Source organism: Engraulis encrasicolus, chromosome 18 (genome assembly GCF_034702125.1).
Source record: "Engraulis encrasicolus isolate BLACKSEA-1 chromosome 18, IST_EnEncr_1.0, whole genome shotgun sequence".
Taxonomy (NCBI): Eukaryota; Metazoa; Chordata; class Actinopteri; order Clupeiformes; family Engraulidae; genus Engraulis; species Engraulis encrasicolus.
Genome location: NC_085874.1, coordinates 52,039,298 through 52,061,981, shown reverse-complemented (window position 1 = coordinate 52,061,981; position 22,684 = coordinate 52,039,298). Strand labels below are relative to the sequence as shown.

The 22,684-nt window shown below is 45.7% G+C and overlaps 2 protein-coding genes across 2 annotated transcripts in view; one reads left to right on the top strand and one right to left on the bottom strand.

Annotated features, from left to right (window-relative positions):
• The window catches only part of ttbk2b (tau tubulin kinase 2b), a 48,628-nt gene extending 37,278 nt beyond the window's left edge, over positions 1-11,350 (bottom strand). The window contains exons 1-5 of the mRNA XM_063222244.1: positions 11,005-11,350; positions 9,981-10,131; positions 8,078-8,225; positions 6,737-6,810; positions 4,384-4,524 (exon numbers count right to left, since the gene is read on the bottom strand). Coding sequence (XP_063078314.1) covers positions 4,384-4,524; positions 6,737-6,810; positions 8,078-8,225; positions 9,981-10,052 — 435 coding nt within the window. The 5' untranslated portion in view covers positions 10,053-10,131; positions 11,005-11,350. The remainder of the gene's footprint in view (positions 1-4,383; positions 4,525-6,736; positions 6,811-8,077; positions 8,226-9,980; positions 10,132-11,004) is intronic.
• Positions 11,351-13,932: 2,582 nt separating this feature from the next.
• The window catches only part of mideasa (mitotic deacetylase associated SANT domain protein a), a 58,549-nt gene continuing 49,797 nt past the window's right edge, over positions 13,933-22,684 (top strand). Inside the window, exons 1-4 of the mRNA XM_063223820.1 lie at positions 13,933-14,464; positions 16,175-16,627; positions 17,256-17,474; positions 18,037-19,128. Of these exons, the coding sequence (XP_063079890.1) occupies positions 16,223-16,627; positions 17,256-17,474; positions 18,037-19,128 (1,716 nt within the window). The 5' untranslated portion in view covers positions 13,933-14,464; positions 16,175-16,222. The remainder of the gene's footprint in view (positions 14,465-16,174; positions 16,628-17,255; positions 17,475-18,036; positions 19,129-22,684) is intronic.

The window sequence follows — 22,684 nt, the reverse complement described above, 5'->3', positions numbered from 1 at the left end:
GACCACATATTACTATAGACCCTACACCCTACTGACCACATATTACTATAGACCCTACACCCTACTGCACGACCACATATTACTATAGACCCTACACCCTACTGACCACATATTACTATAGACCCTACACCCTACTGTACGAGTCGACCACATATTACTATAGACCCTACACCCTACTGCACGACCACATATTACTATAGACCCTACACCCTACTGTACGACCACATATTACTATAGACCCTACACCCTACTGCACGACCACATATTACTATAGACCCTACACCCTACTGCACGACCACATATTACTATAGACCCTACACCCTACTGACCACATATTACTATAGACCCTACACCCTACTGACCACATATTACTATAGACCCTACACCCTACTGCACGACCACATATTACTATAGACCCTACACCCTAGTGTGCGACCACATATTAGTGTACAGTCGACCCATAGCGAAGTTGGACTGCAGAAGAGAGGAGAGAAAAAAACACTTCATGAGACGCCGCCAAGCCAGTACAGCAGCTTTGCTGTGCACATATTTCATACAGCACGCCATGCACTCACTGGTCACGACAGAGCGTTTATGGCAGTGGTGGGGAACCTGCACCGCCGCCCAGCACGACATGCTCTAGCCTTGGCACCCCTCTGGCCATCCCATACCAGGCTCACTTCATGGGAAATCAGACACTTTGGGGACTGACCGATACAGATTTAGGTAGGACACTGTCTGCTGCAGCACAACCGGCACGGCATGCTCTGGCCTTGGCACCGCTCTGGCCTTGGCACCGCTCTGCCCGTCCCATACCAGGCTCATTTCATGGGAAATCAGACACACAGATTTTAATACAACTTAGTGTGCAGGTAGAACCCCAGTACTCATTGTGCATGAATCTGGCACTAATATTAAGGGAGAAACGGATGAATAAAGTTTTAATTAAAGAGGGTAGGACACCGACTGTTGCAGCACAGCCTGCATGGCACGATCTGGACCCAGCACAGCTCTGGCACAGCTCTGGCCATCCCACACAGGACACATGCCAGCCACCCCTCCACACACGCACGCACGCACGCACGCACGCACGCACGCACGCACGCACGCACGCACGCACGCACGCACGCACGCACGCACGCACGCACGCACGCACGCACACACACACACACAGGACGCATGCCATCCACGACCACAGCCACCTGCTCCACATCCAATTCCACACCCACACACCCCTACACACACACACACATGCACCAACGTGTGCACGTGCCAGCACGCACATACTCGCGCACACACACACACACACACACACACACACACACACACACACACACACACACACACACACACACACACACACACACACACCTTCCCCCTCATCAGACGTCTGTGCTGAGGAGATAATGGGGGCTTTTGTGGTGAGCGCTGCCTCATGCCTCTCTCCTGCTCCGTGGGTATCAATCTACAGAGGGCATGACTGGGCAAAAAGAGCAAAGCCAGCGCAAAAGGTCGACTGTCCAGCATGACTCAGTCAGTCAGGCAGGCAGGCAGGGGAGGCTCAGTACAGCGCAGTACAGGAGAGAGAGAGAGAGCTTACTGCCATGGGGAGACAGAGCAGTATTGCCACCAGGGCAGAGTATCTGAATATCACACATATACATGATGAGGCTGCTGACAGGGAACATCAATACATTTAAAATGAGGAGGAGAAGTACTAAAGTGCCAAACTCCACCAAGCACTTTAACTCTCTGCCATGAATCAGCTTTCCCAAGTGAAGGATTTTCCAATCAATCAATCAATCAATCAATCAATCAGTTTTTTTTTATTTAACATTTATTTATCCAGGCAAAGACCCATTGAGATTAATGATCTCTTTCACAAGGGTGTCCTGGACAAGAGACACCAGATGATTACAAAATTCTGGAAAAAAAACATCTTCACTGCCTTGCACATCTTAACTGAATGCTTCTCTTCACGTATCACTGCAAGCTACGTCCTGAACGAAGGCCTTACTCAATGCCCTCCTCATGGCTTGTGAGCACTGTCTTACTCTGAGAGATGGCCTCTGTGGTGTGGAGAACAGCAGTTATGAGCCGATGGTCCCGTTTGGTCTCATCTGCCTTAGATTATATACACACAGCATTTTGCCCTGTAAGCGAAGTATGGGGAGTAATTTAACTGATGAAAGGGAGAGCGAAGCGCCACTTAACTTAACATGAGGAGAGAGGAGAGAGGAGCGAGGAGAGAGGAGCGCCACTTAACTAAACATGAGGAGAGAGGAGCGCCACTTAACTAAACATGAGGAGAGAGGAGAGAGGAGCGCCACTTAACTAAACATGAGGAGAGAGGAGAGAGGAGCGCCACTTAACTAAACATGAGGAGAGAGGAGAGAGGAGAGAGGAGCGCCACTTAACTAAACATGAGGAGAGAGGAGAGAGGAGCACCACTTAACTAAACATGAGGAGAGAGGAGAGAGGAGCACCACTTAACTAAACATGAGGAGAGAGGAGCGCCACTTAACTAAACATGAGGAGAGAGGAGAGAGGAGAGAGGAGCGCCACTTAACTACACATGAGGAGAGAGGAGCACCACTTAACTAAACATGAGGAGAGAGGAGCGCCACTTAACTAAACATGAGGAGAGAGGAGAGAGGAGCGCCACTTAACTAAACATGAGGAGAGAGGAGAGAGGAGCGCCACTTAACTAAACATGAGGAGAGAGGAGAGAGGAGAGAGGAGCGCCACTTAACTAAACATGAGGAGAGAGGAGAGAGGAGCGCCACTTAACTAAACATGAGGAGCGGAGAGAGGAGCGCCACTTAACTAAACATGAGGAGAGAGGAGAGAGGAGCGCCACTTAACTAAACATGAGGAGAGAGGAGAGAGGAGAGAGGAGCGCCACTTAACTAAACATGAGGAGAGAGGAGCACCACTTAACTAAACATGAGGAGGGAGGAGAGAGGAGCACCACATAACTAAACATGAGGAGAGAGGAGAGAGGAGCACCACTTAACTAAACATGAGGAGAGAGGAGAGAGGAGCACCACTTAACTAAACATGAGGAGAGAGGAGAGAGGAGCACCACTTAACTAAACATGAGGAGAGAGGAGAGAGGAGCGCCACTTAACTAAACATGAGGAGAGAGGAGCACCACTTAACTAAACATGAGGAGAGAGGAGAGAGGAGCACCACTTAACTAAACATGAGGAGAGAGGAGCGCCACTTAACTAAACATGAGGAGGGAGGAGAGAGGAGCACCACATAACTAAACATGAGGAGAGAGGAGCACCACTTAACTAAACATGAGGAGAGAGGAGCGCCACTTAACTAAACATGAGGAGAGAGGAGAGAGGAGCGCCACTTAACTAAACATGAGGAGAGAGGAGCGCCACTTAACTAAACATGAGGAGAGAGGAGAGAGGAGCACCACTTAACTAAACATGGGGCTGGGCTGGGCCTTCAGGCAGTTTGAATATTCAGAGGAAGAGGTGCAAGAGACAGCGTAACATTAGGTCTTCCTAAAGAAAAATACGTCAATAGTGATCATTCATAAGTCTAATGAGATATGGCTCACGGTATAAATTTGCTGTTACCGGAATGACAATGATAAAGTAGTTGTGTATTACTAAAGGCTCTGTGTAACGTTAGCTAGTGTAGTGTAGTGGCACTACTGTAGTTACACCTTTCCAATGACTATTACAGCATTCCGCCATTGGAAAGGCTGGTATTGCTAGGCTACATTGATGCGTCGGTTCGGTAGACCTTACTAGGCACATTTATCTTTTGCAAAAAAATGATTATGCTATCCTCACCATGGATGTCAAAATCACATAGGACCTTCATTGGTGACACTTTATTTTAGGGTTCACATGTCACCTGTTCCTTATACATGCCTAATTACTGTCCGCATACGCGACTTAACCCCTTAGCGCAGCACTATGGTTCTCTGGAATGTTACAGCAAATTTTGTTATGATGTAGTTAAGCATTTTCAGCAAGTGAATAGGGTCGCCGGCGACCCCTGCTGCAGTAAGAGGCTACAACGTGTCATGATGCCATGATTGAAAGCTGTGTGTGCGTGTTGCATATGTGTGTTGTATGTGTGAGTCATTTGACAAATGAATGCTCTGTTTGTGAATTGCATTTGGGATGTTCGCAGTGCATCTTACCGGTTTGATGTCTCGGTGCAGGAAACCAACGGAATGGATGCTGTGTGTGTGTGTGTGTGTGTGTGTGTGTGTGTGTGTGTGTGTGTGTGTGTGTGTGTGTGTGTGTCTTACCGGTTTGATGTCTCGGTGCAGGACGCCTACTGAGTGGATGCTGTGTGTGTGTGTGTGCGTGTGTGCGTGTGTGTGTGTGTGTGTGTGTGTGTGTATCTTACCGGTTTGATGTCGCGATGCAGGAAGCCGACGGAGTGGATGCTCTCGATGGCCTCCAGGATCTGGCGGCCGAGTCGCAGCGTCGTGGACACCGAGAACGTTCCATTCCGCATCGTACGCCGCAGGTCGGCCAAGTTCCTCCCCTTGAAATAATAGGAATAATAATCATTTAAAAAAGTGAAAGAATGCTCACGCTTTCCCTGAATATTCATACAATTAATTCAAATTTAGCACTTTATATCTCAATTTTTAACTTACATTTTTAGACTTAATAGTTTCTTGGGGAAGCATTGAGATTTCAGGGGGGGAAAAGTTGCTAATTAATTGATCGTAGGTCGATCGATAAGGTCAATCAACTAACAATAAATTAATTTATCAATAATTTGCATCCCTAGACTGAACCTTATGAAAGGTTCAGCGGAGTTCCCCCTTCCCACCAGTAATTGTTTTTCAATGTCACAACCAAATCTTAGCATTTGTGAAAAATAAGACACACATTTCGCATGTCATCCATGAGTTTCACCCCTCCCACCCACCAGGGAATGTTTCTGATTCCAGCTGTTCCAGACCTCCAGTAGGCCACAGTATGTGCTCATACATATTGGTATAAGCAGAGCATCTACTATGAAATAAACACATATCTACAGTAAGGATAGACTGATATATATATCGGTATCGGGCCGATATTGGCATTTTTTTAAGTGTATCGTATCGGCCGATACGCGTCTGGTTTTGGCCGATACGCAATATTTATTATTTTATGTCATTCAGGTTTTTTTAAAGGCACCAAGACACTTTATTTTTGTATTACTTGATTGTTAGACATTACTTGATTGTTAGAGTGGGTGTTTAAATGTTACTAGTTCTACCTCAATTTGATAATGTTAAAGGAATGTTTATTTTTAACTTGAGACCTGGAATATTTGTCATTTTTTAACCTTTTTTTTTTAACCCATATCGGCCCCAAATATAGAGTATCGGAAATCAGGTATCGGCCAAGGGTGATGAAAAAAAAATTGGTATCGCATCGGCCATTAAAAAAAATGTATCGGTCGACCCCTAATCTACAGTATATGAAATACAATCTAAACACACATCACTTGTGCTATGCTTACTATGAGAAGTATGTGACTTTCTGTTTGCATAGAAACATACAATATTCAGATTGACGCATGCAATTTCTACACTGTTGTGGACGATCGGGAGTGTGGCTTTCGTGTGGACCATATGGTATGGACAAGTCCATTTTAGCTTAACCCTATCCAGACTGGGGGGGGGCTAAAAGTGCCCGCACCAACTTTGATGTTGTATAATTCCTGAACAACTTAAGCTATGACTACGAAACTTTGTGACTTTTCCTAACATTTAGTTGGCTACAGTTAGGTACCGAAAGATTAGGTCTATCATTTTTGCCGTTGCCATGGCAACGGTTTTCTGACAGGCATGTCTGACCAAAAATCACTTTGCCATATCTATGACGCCATATTTTTTCATATTTTTTTGTTATTTCCATTAGCATCACACAACTTTGTGATCATTTAAGTGGTTTGAAGCATAAAATCATTAAAATTTAAGTGGTTAAGCAAAAGGCGCCTGCTAAATGCGTAAGCCCTTTTTGGAAAAAGTGCCCTCAGCCTATTAAAACCTAAATATCTCAGCCTCCGAAACACATAAAACATGAAATGAGCTGCATTTAAAAGCTAAGACTCTACTCTTGCATTAGAATGTGTTCATTCAGCTCTGACATACCCACATGTTTAATTTTTTTTTTTTTAAACGCAAATCCTGTGAGTCTGAATGCTGCGTCTATGTCAGTCCAGGCGCCTGGGTCTATGCAGCATGAACGCAGCATCCAGCATCAATGGGGTTAACAAGGCAAATGTGTCTGCTATGTTCAGATTATTCCATTGAAAAGTTAGAGGACAAAGAGGCTGCATGTGCTGTGTGTGTGTGTGTGTGTGTGTGTGTGTGTGTGTGTGTGTGTGTGTGTGTGTGTGTGTGTGTGTGTGTTTTCGTGTGTGTCTGTGTGTGTGTGTGTGTGTGTGTGTGTGTGTGTGTGTGTGTGTGTGTGTGTGTGTGTGTGTGTGTGTGTGTGTGTGTGTGTGTGTCTGTGTTTTCGTGTGTGTATGTGTGTGTGTGTGTGTGTGTGTGTGTGTGTGTGTGTGTGTGTGTGTGTGTCTGTGTTTTCGTGTGTGTGTGTGTGTGTGTGTGTGTGTGTGTGTGTGTGTGTGTGTGTGTGTGTGTGTGTGTGTGTGTGCATCTAGACAGTCAAATGTCTCATCTTTTCTGAATGTCACATGATGCCACATGATGATCAAACCTGTCACCATGGAGATAAACAAGGAAATACTCTACCTGCAGTTCCATGACGACGTAATTGAAACGGTCATTGCGGCCACAACCAACGAACCGGCAGACGTGTTCTTTACCTGGAAAATGGGAAACAGGAATGAAGTGTTATAATTTACAAGATGATGTGAACCGATCATGAAATACGGTTGCATTTTACTCACCAATCCCAGTGAACATGCAATTACAGTACAAGGTGGTAAAGGTTTTAACATTCAGAGTGTTATTTTGCACTGATGCATTATTCCACCTTTATAACACCCCCCACCTCCACTAGATCCCCTAAACATACAACTTAATCGTGTTGCAAATGTAATTTCAAAGAGATCTCTACAAAACGTCACATTTCATGGAAACTGCACTATATTAAAATCATGTCAGGGGCCTGATAAGATGGCCTCAAGGGCCGTAAACGTAAACGAGACATACCATAGGTTCCCACCCCCTGCTCTATCGGGTTAATCAGGCTGTTTGGGAAACGTTATTCGTTACCTTCTTGGTCAGACCAACATCTCTGTACGAGACTTGAAAGTTGATGATAATCAGGCAAAGATAGTCACCCTTCAGGCGTTTGAGGAAAGCCATCTCCATCTTCAGCACCTGTTCATCTATCTATCTATCTATCTATCTATCTATCTATCTATCTATCTATCTATCTATCTATCTATCTATCTATCTATCTATCTATCTATCTATCTATCTATCCATCTCCACTTGACTCACCCTTCAGGCGTTTGAGGACGGCCACCTCTATCTATCTATCTATCTATCTATCTATCTATCTATCTATCTATCTATCTATCCATCTCCACTTGACTCACCCTTCAGGCGTTTGAGGACGGCCACCTCTAGCTATCTATCTATCTATCTACCGGTATCTATCTATCTATCTATCTATCTATCTATCTATCTATCTATCTATCTATCTACCGGTATCTATCTATCTATCTATCTATCTATCTATCTATCTATCTATCTATCTATCTATCCATCTCCACTTGACTCACCCTTCAGGCGTTTGAGGACGGCCACCTCTAGCTATCTATCTATCTATCTACCGGTATCTATCTATCTATCTATCTATCTATCTATCTATCTATCTATCTATCTATCTATCTATCTATCTATCTATCTATCTATCTATCTCCACTTGACTCACCCTTCAGGCGTTTGAGGACGGCCACCTCTATCTATCTACCTATCTATCTATCTATCTATCTATCTATCTGTCTATCTGTCTATCTATCTATCTAAGACTCACCCTGCAGGCGTTTGAGGACGGCCACCTCTATCTATCTATCTATCTATCTATCTATCTATCTATCTATCTATCTATCTAAGACTCACCCTGGAGGCGTTTGAGGACGGCCACCTCCATCTTCAGCACCTGTTTGGGCTGCTGGGCCGACTCCACCTTGAGGGCCACGTTCACCTGGTTCAGCTGGTCCAGAACCTCGTAGATCTCCCCAAACCCCCCGCCACCGATCTTCTTTACCTGGGGGGGCACACACACACGAGATATAAGATATAAGATATATGAAGCCCCAACACCGATCTTCTTCACAGGGGGGGCAGGAGAGCAGGGAGACAGAGGAAATATAAGAGTAGAGAGGAGAGGAGAAGAGAGGAGAGGAGATGAGTAGGAGAGGAGAGGAGAGGTGGATAGTGAGGAGAGAAAAGAGGAGAGCAGAGGAAAGAGGAAAAGAGAAGAGAGAGAATAGGAGAAGAGAGGAGGGGAGAGGAGAGGAGAGGAGAGGGGAGGGGAGAGGAGAAGAGAAGAGAAGAGAGGCGGATGGTGAGGAGAGGACAGTAAAGAGGAGAGGATGATGGTGAGAGGAGAGAAGAGGAGAGAAGAGGTGAGGGAAGAGGAAAGTGGAGGAGAAAAAAAAGAGAGCGGAGTAGAGTACAGTTGAGTAGAGCAGGATATTGACAGGAGAGGAGAGGAAAGAAGATGTGAGGTGAGGTGAGGTGAAGAGAAGACAAAAGAGGATGACAGGGCATACAGGAGAGGAGAGGGAGAAAAGGAGACAAGGATAGTGAGAAGAGAGAAGATGAGAGGGCAGAAGAGAAGAGAAGAGAAGAGAAGAGAAGAGAAGAGAAGAGAAGAGAAGAGAAGAGAAGAGAAGAGAAGAGAAGAGAAGAGAAACACAAGAATACAAGAATACTTTTAGTGTGCGTCTCTACTTGGTTATGACTCTGCCATAATGAATGAAAAATATCATTTCACAAAAGAATAATAAAGACACACTATCTATCTATCTATCTATCTATCTATCTATCTATCTATCTATCTATCTATCTATCTATCTATCTATCTATCTATCTATCTATCCACCCATCCCTCCACCCATCCGCCTGTCCATGAGGAGAGGAAAGCAACATCATGGCATTGGATCGATTCAGGTTTCATGCCCTTTGCGCTGGCCTACAGTACTGTGGGTCACTGCTTTGTTTAGGACACAGAGTAGGTGTGGGGTGTCGGGAGCAGTTGCGCTTCTGCTATACAGAGAACTGGACAGTCAGTCAGACAAATGACTCCCAAATGATAAATTGTGACACAGCTGCAATACTGTAAGTGAGTCTGAAAATAGACCCTGTGTGCTTGAAGAGACACATCTTGGCTTCACGAGTCTATGTAGAGCCATAATGCACACCGTTCCACCAATGAAAGGCTGTAATAGTCATTGAAAGCTACCATAGTACACCACTATGACATAACAGAGGACCTTTAGTAGCAATGCACTACAACTTGGGCATAGCCATTCTGGTAACAGCAAATGTATAACTCTGTCTTGACAACAGGGTACTGGAATATTGTAATAGTCTCTGAAATAACCTTACTACTATAGTACTACACCACTAAGAAAGTGCACAGGGCCTTTAGTAATACATTACAACCATAGTACTACTGCACCACTATGAAAGTGCACAGGGCCTTTAGTACAATACGACTTGGTCATTGCCATTCTGGTAACACCTAATTTATAACAGGGGCCGTGTATTAGGGAGTTATTAAGGCCTATTTGGCTGATTTTGCTAAATACCTGTTACATGTCTCATGTCTCTTGAACGAAAGACTACACAGAATAGGGGGAAATAGGCCTACTGTGTTTACAGTAGAGAGAGAGAGAGAGAGAGAGAGAGAGAGAGAGAGAGAGAGAGAGAGAGAGAGAGAGAGAGATTTTGCTTTGCTTTAATCAAGGGAATAAAATGCAACCGAGGTGTGAGGTGCATCTCCGTCTCCACTCACCACTCTCCATCGGTCCCTGACCAGGTCCGTCACCGACAGGATGTCCGTCTGTTCCCCCGCCGCCGCACTCATCCTCCTCGTGTTCGCTCACCGAGCAGAGCACGCCCAAGCCCGTGCCGCACCTGGCATCAGCGGCACATGCTGTCTGCTACTGCAGCACCGAGAGGGAGAGATGGGCACACACGCACGCACGCACGGGAGTTACTCCATCGCCACATGACCAGTCAAGATACACCGCAACAGTTTTTTTTGTCAAATGTCAGCCATAGTTCACGTAAAATAATACATCACGATGACAATGTAACTATCTGTAATCAGTATTGCAGCTATGCCACAATAATACACACATGCTGTCCACGTTATTATTATTATCGGCCATGGATTTACATTAGCCCTTCAGAAATGCATGATCAGCAAAAATGAAATGTCAACATGCCATCACGTCATTAACAGTAGCTGTCTGCGGACATACAATGAAAGAATCAGAGCTATTATTCTGCATCGCATAGCAGATCAATTAGGCTGAGGGTGTTTATCATTCAGCGGAGGAACCTGGGGAAGCAGACCGCATCAAAATGCAGCTAGCTACTTTGGGCATCAAGATTTGCGCATCTGCTCACACGATATCCATCGATAGACGCTGGATGGGCATCCCCTGTGCTACACAATGTGCGGGACGGGCAGGTTTAAAATAAAATATCAATCCCCACCCCACGCCCTTTAAATGTTAAGAATTAGTCTGGCAAAACACAAAGCTTGGCGCTGGTGTGTTGTCAAATTGGCTCTACTGGGCACACAGGTCAGAGATGCTGCACAAGAGGCAGTAACATAACAGACTTAGCAAAGGCTAGCAGGCTAAAATTAGCTGCCTACAAGACGAGACGACCTTACCTTGACAACAAAGCGCAACGTTCTGTATCTTATGGTGCTACTGGTGCAGTCAAAACACCAGCCAAGCTCTCCAAAACCAAACACAGACACATCACAACAACGCGGAGAACCTGACAAGATGAAGTCTATTTACCAGTCAAGATGATTTAATACACGGCAATGGTTTTGCCTTTGCGGGTTGATGGAGGACTGCATAAAAAGCAGAGGCACTGCAATCCCTCGCTGGGTGTCTTGGTTGGTACTGGGCTAAGTTAGCAAGGCAGCCATACACGTTAGCTAAGATCCATTCTTCATTCAATAGCGACAATCCAAAGAGGTAGTGTTCAGGCAACAACATACTAGGATGCTTTTCCTCAACGACAATTCCTGTCCAACAGCATCGGCCATGGTGGTGCCTGTAAAGTTGGAGCTTTCCAGTCCGTAGTGTACAGTATGGATATCGCTAGAGTAGGGGGTAGAGACTGGTCTGGTTATCCCCGTCTCCCCGAGGGTTGCCAGATCTGATGAGACTGTTGATTTCCAGCCCAAAAGTGCTGAAATCCGCCTGGATGGAAGCATTGAATTCCACCCTATTCGAACTAAATTATATTGATTTCTATTACCATAAATCAGCAGAAAAACCCTCCCAAGGCTCTTTTTAGCCCTTTTTTTTACCCGCAAACGGCCATCCCAAGCTGCCCAAACTGGACAGGAAACTGACGAATCTGGCAACACATTCTCCCTCCTCGAGTTATTTCACACCAGAGCCAGAGCCATCTAATATCAGAGTTACGCCACTCCCATAGACCTCTATGGACCAATCTTTCCACAGCAATGGCGGCTCTCATGGAGCCTCACGGAGCGTTAACATGGAAATCCCCATTGACTTTAGTTCTATTAGAAGTTACTTAGTTCCAGGAGGTGGCCGTAGAACACAGAAAATGTGGTAAAGGTAATGTAATTTGTTTGTACTTAATATTTGTTTGGTATGTGATGGTTCTGTGTTAGTTTCCAACGAACAGAAGTTTACTGTTAAGAAACATTTTAATATACGCGAATCACATCACCAACCGACTTCCTGGTCCCTGGTTTGCGCAACTCTGTTATTAGATGGCTCTGACCAGAGCCCCGTTACGTCACAGCCTGATGTGAGGAGACTTCTCAACTCATACAGTCACACAGCATCCTGGAGCACCCTTCAGGCATTCTATAATAGCCTACCTTATTCTGGAAATTGACTATTTTTTTGTCTGTAATAACCAGTTTATTACTAGAAATGTATCTTTTCTCTTTTTGTTCAATTTGTGGTAAATACAATAATGATCCCAACTTGTTGTCACTGATTCTGGTCATTTCACTGTAGCGCATGGATGGGGAACCTTTTTCATTCGAAGGGCCACTTCAAATTCATCCGAGGACCGTACTATAATCACAAACCAGGATTTCCCCCTGCACCTTAGGCCTATATTGAAGGCAGCCACCTTCAAAACAGACCCCACCTTCTCTAGGTTCCCTGTATATCAAGTCAAGTCAAGTCAAGTCAGCTTTTATTGTCACTTTCTTCATATGCACGAGACATATACAAGGAAGACTGACATTACATTTTCTCTCTATACCATGCCAGGACAAGACAAATACAAGACTGACATTTTTCAGACTGGCATGAAGTGCAGACATGACAGGTAACAGTGATGGACTGGTAACAATAAGTGGTCAATAATAAATACAGTACAAATGAACATTTATCATTTAACATTCAACATGTAAACAGAGATAAGACAAATATAGAATGTAGACATTACAATAATAGAAATAATAACAGTGAAAGTAACAGTATACTACATACAGGTAGTAGATGGGGTAGCTATATAACTTAATTGTATTGCAAATTCATTTTCTAAGATTACTTTACAAAATATGTCATATTTCATGTGAAGCTGCATAACATTAAAATTATATTGGGGTTCGGATAAAACGACCTCAAGGGCCACAAACGGCCCTCGAGACATGTAGGTTCCCCACCCCTGGATAGTGTGTGTACAGCTTACCACAGCGGTCAGTGTGTGTACTTTTGAGATTAGCCTACATTTCTACATTTCCAAATATCTCAAAATGACTTTAACAGTATGTATTAACAAATGTATCCATAATTGTCATTGATAAATGTCTGATGTGTCCTCATTTTATGAAAGTGTAACGGAGGCTAACTAGCAGAGTTGGCGTGGAACGTTGGTAAAACCTCCCTCCGATAGCCTCATACAGTCTCGTGCCGTGGGCCGAGAGACTAGTTCGATCCCCGAGGGAGGTGAACAGGTGCAAGATGACCTCCGTCACAAAAGCATAGGCCTATGTGACAGCTAGGATATAAAAGTCATGTATGTGAATGTTAGGATACACATGTAATAGGGCTTACTTTTGTTGGGCCTATGTGTTGTGGGGGATGCGTTTTGGTCATGTGTTCATGTGTATTGTTTTGTGCATGAGTTTATCTTGGCCCCCCACTGTACACCAATGTCACCATAAATATGATTTCTGTTTGCTACTAACACCCAATAACTAGGCTACTGTACTGATAAAAGAGTACACAAAATATTGTGACATTTGAATAATAAGGCAAACTGTTTGTAAGCATGTGCTGTATACTTGTAGGCTATGTGCAATGATATGTGTAATGTCTGAGTTTTTCTGTATTTATGCATGTAGGCCTATGCTACTGCACACCCTCAGAATTAATACATTTTACTGTACTATCTACTCTATGCTGTACTCTCTAATAAATATACGCAGTAAATATAAACATATCCTTTCTTCTCTTATTGAAAGTGTGTGTGTGTGTGTGTGTGTGTGTGTGTGTGTGTGTGTGTGTGTGTGTGTGTGTGTGTGCAATCTAAAGTTGTTATTGTATCTATGTCATATTGTTGCAGTTGAATGGGGGGTCAGTTTTCGAGAAGGAAAGCCGAGAACAGGAATTCCCCTGTAGGGATTCTAGAACGGGAGGGCGTGCTGTAATTTACCGGATTCCACATGGCCAAGTCCAAATATGGAAAAGAGGATGGGCGTGGTTAGTTCACAGGAGGATTTGCAGGGCGTCAGTTCAGTTGAAACAAGAAATTTGTGTTGTCGACCAGGCTACGTAGAAACTACGTCCAAATGGCGGATTGCTTGCGGTACAACGATCTGTAAATAATTCCGATCGAGTTGGCAACGTTTCGGATTACGAGTTGCTTGCTGCAATGCTCCACGTTGATTGACCGACCAAGCTGCTGCAACGCAAGACAAATATAGGTTGGCCGTTGCTTGCTGGGCTAGTGAGTGCGTAGTCACTTCTTTCGAGGGGAAAGTTGCCTTCTTTTTTCCAAGTTGTGCAATCTCAGTTTGACAATGTGCAAAACTGGAGTCCACCCATCCTCGTCGTAAGACGTTCTTGGATTTTTGTCGCCGAATGAGTTTAATCGTAAACATTTCAGTTGCAGCAGCACACCAACGAGTTGACTTCTTGGGGAAACGTACTAGCTAACTGTTTGACATTTTTCTGCATGATCATGCTGTCGGGGAGATGCATGCAGTTGACTTTGAAACTCCAGGAAGAAGAAAGACAATGCGATAGTGAAACTGTGAGTATTCCTAGATCAAAGTGCAATGCTCAAGAGATATAATGTTGCATTTCGCATTCTGCTGCTCTGCTCTAGGCCAACTTGTTTACTCTCGCGCACAGTTTAGCAAACATTCGTGACTTCCTTTACTTGTCGGGTTTGTCCCGATTTGGAGAAATTATGTAACACTACGACGCGTTCCGACTTGTTTTGGGTGCATATGTGTGTGCATACAGTAGCTTGCAGGATTTTCATGTTTACATTTTGCGATCGAAATGATCTGAAGAAAGTTTGTTTCTAGTGCTAGTAGCCTACAAAAAAGTTTGCGTCGTCCTCATTGGAGGGGGGGATCTGTGAGAGGGGGTGAAAGCAGGGCTTGTTTTTTCCTCGCTTCCTGTAATTCTCGTTGTCAAACACGACTGTGTTCAGTACACGCCTTGTTCTTGGTTTGTTCTTGCTGGCCCAGTCTTCTTGGAGCGTAATTAGCCTAGGCCTACCTGTACAAAACTTTTAGTTTACGTTTTGAAACTTTGTTGGTGGGCCATTTTGACGTTTTGTTCGGTTGCAACTAGCTGTAAGCGCATATGTGCCCACCACACCAGGCTCCATGGTTTGACGTGGCCTGGCTGCCTGTCACGCATGTATCCATGCTAGTTGCTAGGCCTGCTGCAACTGTTGCAATAGCCATGCTGTCTCGAAACCATCGTTGCTAACTTCATTAGCTACTTTGTAGTTTTCAATGCAATGTCCCATTGACAACTACCCAAGTTGCTAACTGGCTAGCAACTAGGCTTTCAAGAAATTTGCACCCCAGGCCAGCAGGCCACACGTTGTTTTACCAATGATGCAGTGACTAATTCCGTACAAGTACAAGTTTCGAAGATTAACCGTCGCTCACTTTCCCTTTGCACACAAGCAAACCACAGTTCAGTCATTGTGGAAGTAAACTTTTTTTAAAAAAACTAGCACTCGGTAATGATTTGACAGCTAAGCTGTTGCAGTTGGCGGGCCTATGCCAGATATGCAGATCCCGATTGCTTTCTTTAGAAAGGTTTTTTTTTTCATGTCCATTCAGTGAACGACAGGCTAATGAACGTGTGACATTTTTTCTTTTTTATTTGATGTATTTCTCCTTTATTTTACTAGTGTAGTCACATTGAGGCCTCTTTTCCAAGTGAGCCCTTGTCAATGGTGTGTGTGTGTGTGTGTGTGTGTGTGTGTGTCAGCAGAAGAAGGATTTCCCAGCCACTTTTGGTTGTTTACTTTCCACTCTTCCCCTTCCTCCTTTATGCAGACTATTTAAAACACTATAGACCTGAATAGTGGACTTGTTATTAAGCATTTATTAATGATTGTTCCGCACCACATGTTTCTGGATGGCGTGGCAATTGGCCTGAAAATATAACTGATAGACTAGTGAAGCAAGTCTGTCTTGCAATATTAGCTTAGCCTGTTATTGACAGTGGGTCATCGTTGGTGCATTGGTTCAATTGTGTACAGTGAATTTGTGTTTCGCTTGTAGCCTACTTCTGTACTTCTGCACTTGTTGTTCTGTATATTTCCTGTCCACTTTGTTCTGTTAGGGATGTCGGCTATGATGATGTCCTCTATTGTAAGTTGCTTTGGTGAAAAAAAAGCGCTTGGCCAATGCAATGTAATGTAATGTAAAATGTAAGAACTTCTTATGCCGTTTCTTTATTCTTACCGCATCATACATTTATTTTATTGCAGTGCTAACCTCAGCAGTTCAGGTCAGCGAGAACAGCCAGGATCAGAGCCATGAAAGAGGCGGTTCAGCACCCAGGGGAGGTGTACTATAACGTGGGCAGCGCCAGCCTGGACCAGGCCCACGAGGACTCCAGAGGACCCCCGAACGCGGAGGGCCAGCAGGGGGGCACGGCCGGCGTCTTCAACCCAGACAAGGGCCACCCCGGTCGGGCACACTTCCCCCCGGGCGCCCCTATGAAGTGGATGCACCAGGAGGCCGTGCAGGCTCCAGGCTGGCCCCCGCAGGGCATACCCAACATGGCGGCCGCCGCCTGGGGGCAGAACTTCAGCCCGTACCGCGCGGCGGGCATGGCCACCGACGCACGCGGGCAGATGGTTTACGCCGCCACCGCCAAGCCCAACCACGAGGCGGACGTGGGCGGGCACCCGCTGGACAAGGCTCCTCCTCCCCCACAGGTGACGGAATGTGAATATTGCTCCCAATCTCGTACATAACATTTCAATGTCCATGTATTGTTTTATCCGTGATTGAACAACTCTCTCTTAACTTGTAAGAGGCAAATAAAGGAACATTTGCCAGTAGGCCTCAATAGGGCATACTTTGAATCACAAGTTTTGATTGCTGTTGATTGATTGGACAAGACTACCACTGTATGTGACATGATTACCACTGTATGTGACATGATTAAACTCAGATAGCAGCTTTGTTCTAGTTCTTCTGCTCTGTCTGTACCTGCCTGCACGTAACATCTCTTTAGGGAGGGAGAGAGACCATAGGAGAAGACTTTGGGGCATTTTGACTCTTTATCTCCCTACCTAAACAACTAAACTTTGGCTCTGTATTTCAACTGAACTGGATCTTAAAGTGATACTTACTGTGCCTTTTTTGGAAATGCGCGTATTCTACACCTCTCCTTGAGTTAAATGATTGCGGTTTACCATTCTCCTCTACTTTCAAACGTTCTCCCAGTATGGCATTGCAAATTTGACCTCTAAGCTAGCAGTTAACATTGAGTCCTACGAGATCAGCTAGCCGCCAGTTAATACCTAATTAATAATTATTAAAACCTTATTACTATCTCAGGGCTCCAGCGAATGGGACCACGCCATGCGCCACGCCCAGATGCAGGCCTTCCAGCAGGGCCATAAGCCCCCCGGCCCCGGGGAGATGGCCCCCCACCAGCCGGCCCCCCCGGGGCCCCCCCACGCCATTCGGCCAAGCCTCCAGAGCTCAATGCTGCAGCCCTTCCAGCTGGCATTCGGGGGGGCCACCAAGCAGCCCGTGCCCGCCGCATACTACCAGGTAAACAGGGACCCTTTTTAAATCACATACTACCAGGTAAACATGCACCCTTTAAATCGCATACTACCAGGTAAACAGGGACCCTTTAAATCGCATACTACCAGGTAAACAGGGACCCTTTTAAAATCGCATACTACCAGGTAAACAGGGACCCTTTAAATCACATACTACCAGGTAAACAGGGACCCCGTGCCCGCCGCATACTACCAGGTAAACACTAAACACTAAACTTACTGTCCTATCATAAATAAACTAATACGAGATATTAAAAACACCAAGCAGCCCGTGCCCGCCGCATACTACCAGGTAAACACTAAACACTAAACTTACTGTCCTATCATAAATAAACTAATACGAGACCAAATATATATATTAAAAACAATATGTATCTATATCTTTGAGGTTTTTGGACTTTTATTTAGACAGGATGGTGACGAGGGGGACAGGAAATGAGTGGGGGAGAGAGAGACGGTGGATATCCATCAAGGAAGTACTTTGTTTACCAGGTTTTTACCATTACCAACTCGTTTTACCATTCCTTAATGTTCCGTTTGTTTACCAGGTGTTTCCTGGCAACAACGCGGCGGCTGCCATGGCGGCGGGGATGCCGTACGGCGAGCAGGCCAAAGCGCAACACCAGCTGATCCAGATGCAGCAGATGCAACAACAACAACAGCAACGTCAGCTCCAACAACAACAACAACAAATGCAACAACAACAGCAAATGCAGCACCAGCAGCAGCAGGCACAGGCCCAGGCTCGCCATCAGCTGCAGCAGCAACAGCATCAATTGCAACAGCAGCATCACATGCAACAACAACAACAACAACAGCAGCAACAGCAGCAGTTGCAGCACATGTATCATCAGCAACAGCTGCAGCAACAAATGCATCACATGCAGCAGCAGCAGCAGCAGCAGCAGTCTGTTCACCACCAGTCGCAGCCCCAGCCCCAGCCAAACCTGCCCCAGCAGGAGGGCCTCCACGGTGGGCCACATGCCCAGTCCTCCCAGCCCCCCCAGCTGGATCCCCACCCCTCTGCCTACCAGTCTGACAGCCAGCCCTCCAGTGCCAGTCCCAACGCTCTTACCCCCACCCAGACGCAGCCGCCTCACTTACAACTCCACTCTCAACCTCCAACGCAACAACAACAACAACTACAGCCACCGCCCCTTGTCCAGAGCCAGCCCCCCCAGACCCAGTCTCAAGCTAAGCCCCAGAGTATCCCCACGCAGCCCAAATCCAGAGACCCTCCCCCAGCCCCAGCCCCAGCCCCAGCTCCTGACCCTCCTGCTCCACCAGCCGCCGCCTCTGCTGCCGGACCTGCAGCCGCCCCCGAACCCTCCGCCCCCTCAGCTCAGCACAAATCCACCGCCGCTGCGGAGTCCCCCGACCCCCCGGCCCTCATGCCCCAGCCACGCCGCTCCCGACGCCTCTCCAAAGACGGCCTCTCGCCCACGGGGGCCACGGCACCCTCCACCGTCCCCTGGAACCAGGCTGGGGGGCCAGGAGGGGGGGCGGGGGGCGGCCTCCAGGGTCTGACAGGAGGGGTGATCCAGAGCACGAGGAGGCGACGGGCCTCCAAGGAGATCAACCTGGAGACGCTCGCTCAGAAGGCCTCCGAGATGGAGTCACTACCTGCCAAGGTCATCAAGGTAACTACAATTACACATGCTAGCAGTGTGTGTGTGTGTGTGCGTGTGTGTGCGCGTGCGTGTGTGTGTGTGTGAGAGAGAGAGACTACCAGCCAAGGTCATCAAGGTAACTACAATTATACATGCTAGCTGTGTGTATGTGTGTGTGTGTGTGCGCGCCAAGGTCATCAAGGTAACTACAATGACGCCTTTTCCGAGTGTGCATCACCATGCTAATGTACAGCACTGGAAATGCTAGCTGTGTGTGTGTGTGCGCGCATGCACGTGTGTGTGCGCATCTCTTATTTTCTGTGCAGCTGGTTTGGTACGGTGTGTTCAGTGATCACGGAGCAAAAGGTTTTGCACCACTTACTTTCCTGGCGTCAACTCACAGAAGAGATTTTTAGGGTTTGTGCTTTTGTTTATTTCCCCAAATCAAAATGTTCCTCCACCAGTTTGCAGACGCCCATATGCTGCTGTGTAATCTAATGGGTATCTAATCTAATGTAATACTTCCCTTCTCTGCTTTGTAGCTGAGCATGGGGTCGATGGTAAGACCAAGGAATACATTCGTTTTCAGAAAAATGGTGAAAAAACGTTGACTGTGCACTTTTTTTAGCAAGATGAGAGCAAAGTGTACAACATGCAGTAGATTTGAAGAACAAATGTTTTAGTCTGTGGTAAGGGTCAACCGATATATCGGGCCGATAGTAGCGTTTATTAAGTGTGTCGTATCGGCCGATACGCATGCGGTTTTGGCCGATACGTCCACCCCGAGATTTTGACTATGGGCAGCTCTGTGTTGCTGGCAGACCCGCAATTCACGCTTTTGTTTGTTATTTAGTTGACTGGTTTATTTTGAGAAAGGCCAGTAAATCAAGTAGGCTACAGTAGGCCTATACAGGTGAAAAAATAGGCCTAAATATTTAAACCCATAATAATCTTGGGGTCTTCCCCAACATTTTTCAAATTTACAGTCAAGCTCTATGCTAGACTGTCAAGCCACAGTCCTTTGAATTGTTAATGCCTTATGTATACCTTTTTAGGTGGCTATAATGCTGTATAGGCTACAGATGCTTGAAAAAAGTTGCTCAGTGTGCTTTGTACATGACAGTTATTTTCCTGTTATTCATGTCATGGTGTGATGAAAAGGTGATGGGATAGGATTTTTTTTTAAACGATACAGTACTGATTTTTGTCATTTTTAAAACTTTTTTTAAACAATATCGTATCGGGTATCGGCCAAGGGTGATGGAAAAAATATTGTTATCGCATCGGCCATTAAAAAACTCGTATCGGTCGACCCCTAGTCTGTGGTACTACATGGATAATGGCCTCATGTGAATACAGTGGTCATGTCAGTCATGCTGACGTATGGAGATTCTCATTGTAAACATGAACTGAAGCGTGGAATGGGCTGCGTTGTTCTGTACTTGCTGTTTTGATAAGAGAGCACACACAGTGTGTAAAATCACCCAGAAGCCTCAGTCTTCAGTTGCCCTGTGAGAGTTTCCTTTTTGTTTAACTTTTATTTGGATGGTACAGTGAAGCGTGGGACAGGAGGCGAGTGGGAGAGAGAGATTGGGGAGGATCAGGAAATGATCTCAGTTTGGATTCGAACCCGGGTCCCGGTTGCCTGATTTCTGAGGCGAAGGTGTTGCGTCACAGCGAGGGCGGCGCCTGGGTAGGTCCCTGGCATAACAGTGCAGTCTGTGCCCTGCCGTTTTAGCCCTGGCCAGGCCCCCTGTATTGTCCTGCAAGTGGAGAGAGCGGAGAGGCTCTACGCTCTTCCAAACTCTCTTGCATGGCAGCAAAGGTCATGGGTTGATCAAATGGAAATCTACTGAAAATGTTTTGGAAACGTTATCTGAATGTTTCAGAATGAAGTCCAGTTGGAGTGCTTCCTGGAACTGTCTGTCTGGAACTGTTGATTTCAAAAAAGTTTGAGAAATACCAAGGCACTCATCTTCTTTGTAATTAAAATGCCTTTAATAGTAGTAATTTAGTATTTTAATCATGCTATGCCCAACAAAACAAAGGCATTTTAATTACAAAGAAGATGAGTGCCTTGGTATTCCTCAAACTTTTTTTCTGAATGTTGTTTGGTTATTAAGTGTTTTTTGCTCTTCAAGTGGATAAGAGCAGAGAGGCTCTACGGTCCTCCAAACTCTCCTGCATGGCGGCATAGTGAATTCAGAGGTGTGTCCCCCTGTCATATGTTGACTAAACTACTGAGAATGTTTTGGAGGCGTTATCTGAATGTTGGATAAGCCTGCTGCTCGCCTCGTAGAGTTTGTTTGGCCATTCAGAATGGTATCCTCCTTGTTGTCACGCTGGCATAGTCTTGAGCTCACTAGCTTCGGAAAGGGAAAAAAAGGAAGAGGAAGAGTGAAAAAAAGGGGGGGGAAGGCTGCACAGTGTGCCATTGGCAAAAAAATATTACACAGTGCACCTTTAAGCCGTTCAGAATGGTATACTTGTTGTCAAGCTGACATAGTTGTGAGCTCACTACCTTCGGAAAGGGAAAAGGGAAGAAGAGAAAAAAAAAGGCTGCACATTGTGCCACTGGCTCGACTCCATGTAGACCAATCACCTATTGTGTCACGCCTGCTGGCCGCAAAGCTCTCTTCCCCTTCTCAGACGAAGGCGGGCGGTGTGTGTGTGCGCGCACGCGTGTGTGTGTGTGCGCGCACGCGTGTGTGTGTGTGTTTGACAGAGAGGGAGGGAGAGAGAGATAGAGAGCATACGTGTGTGTCTCTCTTTCTCTCTCTGTGTGTGTGTGTGAGAGAGAGGGTGCTGTGTGTGCGTACGCGTGCGTGCGTGCGTGTGTTTCGCTACTGCACTTCCTCGTGTTGTCTGGCTGGTGAAGCATGTCCACATGTTCCAAAAGCTACTCTACACACACAGCAAGCCGGATCTTTGTCTAAGTTCAAATTCAGTTTTATTGACAAGTCAACACGCGACATTGCATGCAAAAGGTCAATCGTCACTTTCTTCTCCTGTACTGAACATGCAGAGGGATTGAGGGTTTCCCCCCTACAGCACTTTATTGCCAAGGCGACCACCATGACAAGAAACACCTCCCACCTTCACTAGGTCCCCTGAAAAAGAGGAATATTTCATGCTCTGAATGTTATTTCTAAAGCTGCATAATCAAGAAATGTATACAGTACTGTACTTTAAATGCACCACCACCTTGACTAATAAAAACTTCTGCGGGAAACGGTGCTATCCTATGTGCATGTGCAGACAGGCCAGATGTAGACAGAGACGGGCCAGGCATTAAAGTGCAAGGCAATATCGTAGGTCAGTAGTTCCCAACCTATGGGTCGGGACCCAACCTATGGGTCGCCAAAGATCCACAGTGGGTCGCGAAGCCCTCTTGATTTTAAGGGGTTTTAATTGAATACCATTTAGCCCATGTTGAATAAATGACAGAGCATTTAAACTAGCATAGAAAGAACAAAGTGTAAGTATTACATTAAACATTTATTCTATATTTGACTGAAGACAAACTGAGGAATAAAATGATAACTAATGCGTTTTCGCAGGAAACAGAGAATCATATGACTCCCTC